The sequence below is a fragment of the Cygnus atratus genome, chromosome 23 (assembly GCF_013377495.2).
Source record: "Cygnus atratus isolate AKBS03 ecotype Queensland, Australia chromosome 23, CAtr_DNAZoo_HiC_assembly, whole genome shotgun sequence".
In the NCBI taxonomy this organism is placed as follows: Eukaryota; Metazoa; Chordata; class Aves; order Anseriformes; family Anatidae; genus Cygnus; species Cygnus atratus.
The window spans coordinates 80,295-90,520 of NC_066384.1; the positions used below are offsets into that span (position 1 = coordinate 80,295).

At 48.0% G+C, this 10,226-nt stretch overlaps 1 protein-coding gene across 2 annotated transcripts in view; it reads right to left on the reverse strand.

The window, feature by feature from the left end:
- Positions 1 to 9,494, reverse strand: part of MAN1C1 (mannosidase alpha class 1C member 1) — a 45,229-nt gene extending 35,735 nt beyond the window's left edge. Inside the window, exons 1-2 of one of the 2 annotated variants that reach the window (XM_035562209.2) lie at positions 9,139 to 9,494; positions 7,356 to 8,398 (exon numbers count right to left, since the gene is read on the reverse strand). In XM_035562209.2, coding sequence (XP_035418102.1) covers positions 7,356 to 7,898 — 543 coding nt within the window. In that variant the 5' untranslated portion in view covers positions 7,899 to 8,398; positions 9,139 to 9,494. Of the gene's footprint in view, positions 1 to 7,355; positions 8,399 to 8,527 lie in introns of both variants that reach the window. The other variant, XM_050715220.1, reaches the window with a different exon arrangement.
- Between the last annotated feature and the right edge of the window lie 732 nt (positions 9,495 to 10,226).

Genomic DNA, 10,226 nt, shown 5'->3' on the forward strand with positions numbered 1-10,226 from the left:
CTGGCACATTTCAGAAGTACCACAGTATTAGACACGCTGAGAATCCACTTTTGCCCTGGGCTGTGCAAACCATGTGGGAATTTTGGAAACATGCCTCAATCTCTAGATTACTGACCTTTGTGAGGAGCACTGATATTTCAGAATAGTAATTAAAATGGGATAAAAATGTAAGGCCAAAGCTGACACATACCTAAATACAGGGATGTTAATTTCTGAGTTTTCACATTTCATTATGATCCTGATAATGAAACTCGAAGTCCAAAACCATCTACCATCTCATCTGCCCACCTCACAGCAGTTACACACACAACTTTGGCAAAGCAACACCACAGAGGTACACAATGCACTTAATACTGTGGTGAGCAAGCAAAGAAAATGGTCTTCAAGCACTACACAGAAGCTTTCTTTCTATTCACAGAATGCCTTCATAAGGAAGAAAGGGGAGATCCATGGCATTTTGGCATCTTCCTATCAAAACTCAAAAGTGTTTTCCTAAGAGACAGCCTGCAGATGGGCTGGGCAATTTCCGAGAAACCTGTTCCAACTCGAACAATTCCTTCTGGGACACATGAACCGTCCCACCTATGCTCAGCACATTAAACTTTCCCTGAGGACTGCAAGGCAGCAGTTCTAACACACATGCACACTCACACTGCTCTTCCTTAAAACAACAAAACAAAAAACAACTAATTCCTGCCTCCTCCAAAGTAAATTTCTACAAATATATCCTCTGAAACAAAGCTCAAAGTTCAGGAAAGCCTCAGCTCTCCGACAGCTGCTTTTGCCACTATTTTATCCAGTTTTTCCTTAAACACAAGGTAAAAGCTCATGTTTCTATACCCAAAGAATCAGACTGAATACACAACTCCACCCATATGCTCCAGCTCTTTGTAACAGCTTCTAAAATAAAATTCAAGACCTTGTCAACCTATTGACTGCAAATACATCTGCTGATTATTTAGTGTTAGCTGATAGATAGATACTGTAAATTATTTGCTACATGTCGCTTTATCTAGAAGTAAATACAACAGAGTAACTCAGCCAGGTAGTAGGCCTGGCAAAGCCTTGGCAGGTTGTTTTCAAATTTGCATGGATGGTTTTCATGGCATTATTTACTATCCCAGCCCACTCTCTCTTGCAAAATTGTCAAAGACACAGCAGTCCATTGCTTAGAAAATGGATCTCCATCACTGGAAGCAATGGAGGAATTCTTCTTGAAATTAGAAGAAATTATCTTTCATCACATAGCCACAAGGCACCTTTCGGTATCCTGCATTTAAAAAGGAAAAGAAAAAAAAAAAAAAAAAAAAAAAAAGAAAGTTTCACCTTCCACTTGCTGTTCCCAGAAAGAGGGGCCAAAGTAAAGATCGGTTATTCAGCTCTAATCTACAGAGGCAAGCATTCCCTCCCTGCCACAATCAGGAAAAAGGCAAGACTAGCAGGCACATCTGCACTGGAGGAACAAGAAAAAGACAGCACTTAGCAGCCCAAAGTCATTAGTGTTAGCGATAAGGACAGAAATAGAACTTGAGTCTTCCTGATTCACTGCCCCTGCCAGGAAAGTTGAATGGGAGGAAGAATAGAAAAACGCAATTATACTAACTCCTAATTAAATTCTTACTGCAACTAGATTTAACTGTGTCAAGAGGGGAAAAAATAAATAATAAAAAAAATCAGTTGACAGGACTATCTCAGGCATTAAGACCCAGCTAGATCCAGCTGCATCTAAATCTGGAAACATGTCAGCAAAAGCAGCTGATTTTGCAGTTACAGTTTCTTAATGAGATGCTAGATTGTAAGAGGATGGCGATGTTTCTGAGAACAAATTCCAAGCATAGACCAAAGCACACGGTGGTTGAGTAGAGGAGAAAAGCTTCAGTCTCATCTTCTCCACTTCCTAGAATCAAAGCTTTTGTCTAATAGAAATAGAAGTTATTTGTGTTATTTGGTCACTCCAGTACCATCAGCTTATTTCCTCCATGCTTCTATAAAAAAAAAAGTGTCTAAAAAGTGTCTAAAAACAAATCTAACTATAGCTTCTATGATGCAGACAAAAGTGAAGATGTTGTGCCAGCAAACATAAGTGAATAGTGCATGGAGAAGTAAAGACACAGGAAAGATTAAAAATTGAAGAGAAGAAGTTTCAGGAAAGAAGAACTTAAAAACACGGGAAGAATTATTATCTCCCTTATTATTACTATAGAATGAAGGCAGTAGTATTTTTTGAACAATATCTGTAAGTATGAAGAAATCAGAAAAGAATTCATCACACATTCTGACAAGAGAACAAATATATTTTTAGCCAATTAACTGCATATCCTACAGCTGAAAAAAAGTTTGGACAGGTTAGGTCTAAGTTTTATTTGCATGAAGCCACCAGAGACTAGTGAAGCAAAAGATACATTATATGCACCATTTGTGGAATTTGCAGTATAATGCCCTTTTTCATGGGGTCAGTAAATAAATGAATGAGAAAGAGCCTGGAACAAATGAAAATTCCATCAAGCTGGGAGTCAGTCAGTGCTTCAAACTGCAGAGAAACTCTTATTGCAAAGACAGTTCTACCCCAGAAAAATAATTATGGTCTGACTGATGATCTCAAACCTGTCAGATATACTGCATTCTATTCCATTATAATAAGTATTTTACTGAGAACAGTTTTCTTTATTCCCATTGTCAAAAGTAAGTCTGTCAGAAGTCACTGGATTTACATTTGACCACTACAAAGGATTAGATGCTTTCCAAGCACCTCACTCAGAAAGACAGGCATGAGGAGGTACTCTTCCATCCGGAACTGTGTGGTGTTACACATGCACTAAAAGCACTGACTGATTATTTGCTTGTAGCGTTGTTCATCCCCAGATTACAGAAAGGAAAGGCACTTGGAACAAATGCAAAAACAAGAAGATGCACAGAACAGGGAAACTTTTGGGGATTTCACTGCTGCTTTCAGAAAAGAGACAGCTCAGACAGGATGCCTGATAACATGACACACAGCATCATACCATCAGGCCAATTTGTAACACAAACTGAGAATTGTTTTTTAATCTAGTTCTCAGTGTTTACGCATCTGTGCAAAATCCCCTAAGAATATCTATAGGTTGCCTCCACAAAAGTGTGCAAGACTGAATCAGCATCTGACAGGGACACATTTCCCACCAGGAGTCAGGTCTGTGGCAGTGATTCAGACAGATAAAATGCAAGACTTCCCCAGCCCTGCCCCAGCAGCATGCTCTTTTTCATTGCAGAAGGGATCACTAGTCAGGACTGTCAAAATCACACAAATCAAACTCAGCAACCAACACCAAATAACTTCCCACAAGAGTTCAAGTCCTGATAACATTTCTGTTTCTTGTCAATTATCTTTTGGTGACAAACCATCAACATATTTGTGTTTAGAAGACTACCTTAATAGGTGCCTGCTAATCTGTAGAATGATGCAGGATAACTGTGCATGGACTTTGATGGCCTTCTTTCCCCTGGGTTCTGATTGTCAAAAGCAAATACATCTTTAGAGCTGTCTTACAAGAGGACAGCAGACAGCAAGGTGAGACAAAAAGAAAAGCCAGGATGAAAATAACTGCAGTGTAAAATAAATACGCTTCAGTATTACTAATCGTGAAAGAAATGAATGTATGGTTCAAACCCAAGAGTACAATTCCAGCAAAGGACTGAAAAACTCATGGAATTTGACATATTCCCTTATTCAAAAGGGATAAAGGACACTGTCAAGTTAAACTATTAGGTATTCTCTGACATCAGGCAAAGAAACTTGCCTTTTGTATCTGAAGAATAAAAGAACCATCAAGTCTATTTCAGCATTCACGTGTTTTCTCTGATGTTCATGACTGGAAGAAAGCCCGCTTATTTCACTTCATTGATGGACACTTGCAGTCTAGCTGGTTGCAGTGGTTGTTCTTAAGCACTAGATGGTATTTGCAGGGTTGATATAAAAATACTTCATAGGAATGCTGTTCTCTCTCCCCACCGCTTCCCTACCTATGAGACACGCAGGAGCGGGACTGCAAGAAGTACTCTGTTCTGCTTCATCCATCATCAACAAAACCATCAGCTCAGCTCCAACAGCAAAATCTTTATTACTTGTTATGATGCAAAAGGCAGAAACCACAGAGTTTGATTTTCCCAGATCTGAGGCTAAGCTTGCAGTAGCAGCAGTTGGAAGGAAAATCGTTCTGACTTTTCACTGAGCCAATTTGATCTGGAAATTGTTGAAAGAGAATAAATATGGACTCCCACTGTGGCATCTTTGCAGTCACTTTCTGACTACAAATACATTTTTTGTTGTTGTTTTTGAACATCAGTCATTAGCTGTTTTTTTCCACATGTGCCAAATACTATTCCCTGTGAAGCCATGCATGACTAATCAATTACAGAACTAATACATTTTTCAGAAGTCAGTTTAAGAGATGAATCCAAGACCTTTTAGAATTTCCCAACCTTTACCATGGGGAAATGGCTATTTGATGTTATTGGAAATTTCTTCAAAAGGTTTGAGTGCCCACTGTATTTGGCTGCTCACAATAACACACAGCTGCATATCCTAGGCAATTCTTCAGGTGACCTTTTGCAAAAACAGCCTATGAAATACAGGTGGTTTCTTTTTTCTTCTCAGGAAAAGAGCTGCTTATTGACTCTGGACTTGCCTTTAAAAAGACAAAGTGAACCTAAGAAGCCTGCCACTCTGATAAGTTACCCACCAGTGCAAAGGAGTATACTTGCCTTCACTTCGTCAGCCCAGCTCATTGCAGTACTTACTTCTAACAGACATACATATAATTTAAATTTGCTAATCCACCTCTGTTCAACTCTGCACCAGTAGGAAACACAGCATTCAAAGCACTGAGTCAGCATAGCAGATATACTCTCTGGTTGGACTCCTTAATCTGTAAACAGCTCTGGTGCCCCTAGTGCTGCTCAGAGCTTTCCCAAATAAAAGTAAAGAAGACGACACCACAGTGAGGAGTTTTACACTCTGGACAACATTATCTTTTAAGCAGAAAAAAAAAATCCTTGCAGCGCCACATTACAGGGCACACAGATAGCAGCCCAGATACTATTGTCATCCTCTCTTCTTTGGCTTCAAAAAGCTTAGAGGTTGGTTGGAAAAGAGGAGATAGCTCAGACTCCTGCTCAGATTGAAGGGTCCTATCAGAAAACAAAGTTCCAAGTCTCTGTGTTTGGCACCAGCCTTTCTCCTAGCTTTCGACTAGGCTCTGGCAGGCAGATGGTAATCAACAAATTCCATCCATATTGATCCTGCCCATTACAAATCTGCTGACCTGTAAGAACAGCTAAAGCGAGGAAAAAGAAAACCTAAAGTATTGTGACAGTTCAGAACACATTTCAGCAAGTTACAGGGCCTACAGCTCTGGAAGAAGGAGAGAAGAGATACTCGCTGCTACAGCACACATTACCTAACACACATTACCTACACACATTACATAACACACGTCTCTCACATCACATAAAGAGTATTTATGTGATAAAGTAAACAAAGTGATAAAATAAACAAATGAAGGAATGAATTCCACTAGCTTTCATAAATTTGATTTCCAATTTGATTTGTTTGCATAGAGGGAAGCTGGGTTATTCATGAGTACGTCACACTATCATAGTCTACAGTTTATTCAAGCACACATTCCCATAGCTCCAAGCACGTGAGAGGGCCAGGTACTAGAATGTTATGACTCCCCTGAAGCTGAAAGGCAGAATAAAAGGATAGTTCAATCACATGTGGGATCACACAGAAACTCAGTACCCTGAGTGTGTTGTGTATGGTTGCCTGGCAGAGAATTAGGAATTTTACCAGTGCTGCAGCCTTTGTTTTAATGACCAACAAGATACAATGAGGAGGAGATTTTTTTTTTTAAATGTTTTTAAAACCCAGGTTACTGTAGATGAAAGCCCTCGATATCCTTGTACTTCCTTCTCTATTTAACATGGGTCAGCATCTCTGCTGAATAGCCTACACCTCTGTGACAGAAGAAAATCAGGAAATTAATACTTTGCTTAATTAAATCTGCATATCTTACTCGTTGTCATCTCTTACAGGATCAAAATTCACTACAAGATTTTTATTCGTCATAGCAAGAGATATGACAAACACATTCTAATACTACACAGAATCTATAGATCTCAGTTATCTAGGTCACAGATTACACTGCAATGTTTGTATGGCTGCTAGGCTTTTATACACAAACTGTAGGCACCAGGCCAAATTCTCCCCTCCATTACATCCATGTAACCCTGCTGCCAATGCTACCCAGGCTTGTTGGGGTCTAAACAAGAGCAATCTTCAGGCCACTGCTTGCAGGTAACAAGTCCTGAGCCAACTCCACCTGGACTATGTGACAAAACAACTTACAGTCAGCCTCAGGCCTTCTCTTCCATGACCATGTGTGCACATCCCATATGTCCATGCCCACAGACAAGCACTGTTTCATCATCTCCTACCAGCTTTCATGTGTTCAAATGCTGCAAAGCAACCAGGTTCATGTTTGTACCCAGGGAAGGAGCCTTTTGCACAACCACTTCCCACCAAGCAACTTTCTTCCCTCAGTAACATCCGGGATCAAATTTCCTTTTGTTTAATTCTAATTTCTAGTCAAACCTTATTGTGCTACCCTAACATTACCTCCAGTGAGAGCAGAGGTGTGCATACGCAGGCAAACACACATACCCGTTGACACATCACAGGAGCAAAGTGATGCTGCAGGACACCCCCATGGAAAGAGATGTCCTGTCCTGTCCCCCCTCCTTCCCCGATTCATGTCATCCTCCCTGGTGATGGGAAAAGCGGGTAGGGGGGAGGGGGAAGGAGTTACAAGTGGCCTGATTGAGAAATGGGAACAGGGCAACTCTGGGGAAATGAGGGGAGCATGAGGAGTGCAGGGGTGACGAGGCACAATTAGAAGCAGATGAGGCTGTGAGTGGAGGCCACACGGTGACTGCTGGGGAACAAGGCTGTGAGAGATGGATGAAGGATGACAGATGGGGGGGATGAGGCTGTGAGGCAGGCACAGGAATGATTGAGTGGGGGCGGCAAGGCTGTGAGGGGTAACAATACCATGAAGCAGCCATGAGTGGTGACTAGTGGGGCAACAGGGCTGCAAGGTAAGGACGAAGCATGACTGAGGAGAAAGAGGGGTGCCAAAGCTGTGAGGGGGCACCAAGAGGTGCCGGGGGAAAGCAAGGTGGGTGGGGGGGGGTGACAAGGCTGTGAGGGGAGGCAAGGTAAGAGAGCAGGCACGTGGGGGTACACAAGGCCATGAAGGGAGGACGAGGGATGACTGAAGACCATGAGGGGCGGCAACGGCAAATCGGGGGGTTCTCACCTCTTTAATCTTCATCCTTCGGCCACGGGTGTCAGGGTCCTCGCCGGGCTGCCCGCCCCGTACAGGGTGGCGAAGACTTCGGCGAAAGCGCTCGTAGTCGAAGCGGAACGGAGCTCGCGTCTCCCGGGCGGCGGGGGGCGCCCCCGTGTCGAGCTCGCGTCGCCGCTCGTCGCTTTGCACCTGCTGCCGGGAGGCCGCTGCGGTGTGGGCAGGCGGGCCGGCCGCGCGGAGCTTCTCCCTCAGGCGGCGGGGGGCGGCGGGGCTGGCGTGGCGGGGCTCGGCGGCGGCGGGGGGACTGTGAGGCAGGTCAGCGTCGCGGGTGGAAGAGGAGGAGGCGGAGGAAGAAGAAGAGGAGGAGGCGGTGGCCCGGCGGGGCAGGAAAAGGCGCTTGAAGCGAGAGGAATCGGGCAGGAGGAAGAGGGCCCCGAAGCACAGCGTGAGCAGGCCCGACAGGAAGAGCAGGAACAGAAACTTCTGCGGCAGCCGCAGCCCCAGCGCCGCCGGCCAGCCCGGCATGCCCGGCAGCTTCCGCAGCAGCACCATGGGGCACGGGATCGCAGCCACCGGGCGGGAACCGCCGCCACCGCGAGCGTTGCCACCAGCTGCTGCAGCGAAGGGCTCGGGGATCCACCCCCCGCACCGCCGGCTGCGGCGGACGCCTTCAAGGGGGGCCGCCCGCGGGTTACACCTGAACGGCTCCGGATCCGGCTGTGCCGCGGGACCCCGCCGCAGACCTGGGTCCTGAGGGCGGGCAGGGGCTGCCAGCGGGCGCCGGGCCGGGGTGCGGGAGGCCAGCCGCCCCCTCGCCTCGCCCGAGGGGCTTGCAGGGCGCGGAGCGGCGATTCAGAGTTCCCCCTTCTGGCATGAAGACGGCGGTGAGCGCATCCCGCTGGTGCCGGTGCGGCGGAGAGGCAGGGCTGCTGCCGGCGTCTGTCCCCCGTGCAGGCTCCGAGCCGGACGGCGACTTAGAGCCTGGCTCGGGGAGCGGGGCCGGGGAGGTGCGATCCCTTCCCTCTAGGCGGTGGGTTCATGCTGCAGCATTTCTGCGGGGGCGGGGAGGGGGGGGGGGGGCAGGGAAGATGATAAGAGCGCGTTTATTTAATGGAGGATCTGCAGCCTCCCCAGCTATTCCCCCACCCTCCAGCCACACTAGTTCGTTCTCTCTGACTTGCCATCAGTTCTCTAGTCTGCGAGCAGCTCTGCACCATCCCTCACAGCTCCTGGCTGTCGGCCTCTTCTGGTAGCCCGGGGGCCGGGCAGCCCTCGGGCCAAGCGGAGGGAGGATCAGCGCTCTGACGAGGAGCGAGGGAAATCCCGGGAAGGGCAGGCAGGGTGCTCAGGGCCAAGGATGAGACAGACAGGGACACGGATATTTCTCTCTCTCCTCACCAGGCTTTCAGGAGCTGCCTTCACCCACAGGAATGGAGATAAGGGGTCCGCAAATAATCCATGCGGAAAGCTCGACTCGGGCTAAATTTTTCGAGAAAAAATCTACGGACTTTGTTTTTGCAAAATGGATCCCAGCGAATTCCTACTCTCTCCCAAATCTCTGCCTCGCTGTTACTCACTTCCTCTCATTCCTTCCTTGGATGCGCTGGAAGAAACGGAGCTCAACTTCCAGACCAAGAAAGCATTAGCACTTCCAAAAAGCAGAACACGTTTTAAAGGCCTACGTAGGAGCCCAAAATCCCCCTGCTTCTATGGGCAGAAACTGCGCTGCCCCCAAGCACGACGTCAAAATGGGATCGCAAACGCTTTGCTATTCCCAGCCCTGTTTACTCACCCTTTTGATAGATCCAAGCGACTCTGAGTCCTACAGCGAACAAAATCTTCTCAGCCCTGCCCGTACATCTCAAAAGCGAGAACCCCTTACTGCTGCCGGCACTCAGACGCGCTCGTTAAATTAAGAGGACACTGAGGACAGCGCGTGCCCAACTCTCAACGGAGGAGCTCCACTCGCCTGCCCATCCATCACCGAGGAAGGCCGCACCTAACTGCATCGAGCTACTCGGGGGATTCTTTTTCACCTCCTCCCCACACCGCCTCCCTTCCTGCCCAAAGAGACCGGCCTGCGCCACGCCGCCCGCGCCTCCACGAGCCACCTCCGCCGCCGCTCACTGCGACAGGACCGACGGCCCCGCCCCGACCCAGCCCAACGGTCATCGGGAGGAGGAGGCAGAGGCGCCGTCAGCCAATCAGCAGCCCGGACCCTGCCAGTCGTGACTCTAGCACCCCCCGCTAACCCAGGGCCTCGCTCCGCCCTCGCTCGTTATTGGCTAGCTGGTGGAGCCGGCCTCGCCTGTTGGCTCTCCCAAACGCCAAGAGGCCGAGAGACCCTCCCCCTTATTTACCACGGTTGTCTGGCTCGAGCTGGGCGAGAGCCTTGCCCCGCCTCTTCCCTCCAGCCGGCCCTCGGTTGGCTGCGAGGTGCGTCCCACCCCGCTGTGATTGGCAGAGGGCGTCCGGGTACTTTAAGGAGGGGCGGGGGAGGGGGCTGATGGAGCTGTGAGGGCTTGGTGGGGTAGGGGTCGGTGCCTGCTCACCCGCTGTAAGGGGCTCTGAAGGGCGGTTTCGTCTGCACGGCCCCTGCAGCCTGAAGTGGTCAAGGCATCCCTGGAAGGAACCTTTTCCCCCGGCGTGACAGCCCCGGGGGCCTCGCTGGCACCAACTGACAGGGTGTGTTAACCTTGTCCACAAACAGGGTCTCAGGGCCCAGGCAAGGCGTGCAAACCACCCTTTCTGCAGACAGAAATGTCCCTTCTTGTTTTCACAAACGAAAAGTCAACTCCTGTCATTGAACACACGTGGGAGCACAGGATACATCAGACTGAGGGTCTGCATTGCCCTGATAGGGGCTTACATCAGGGCTGG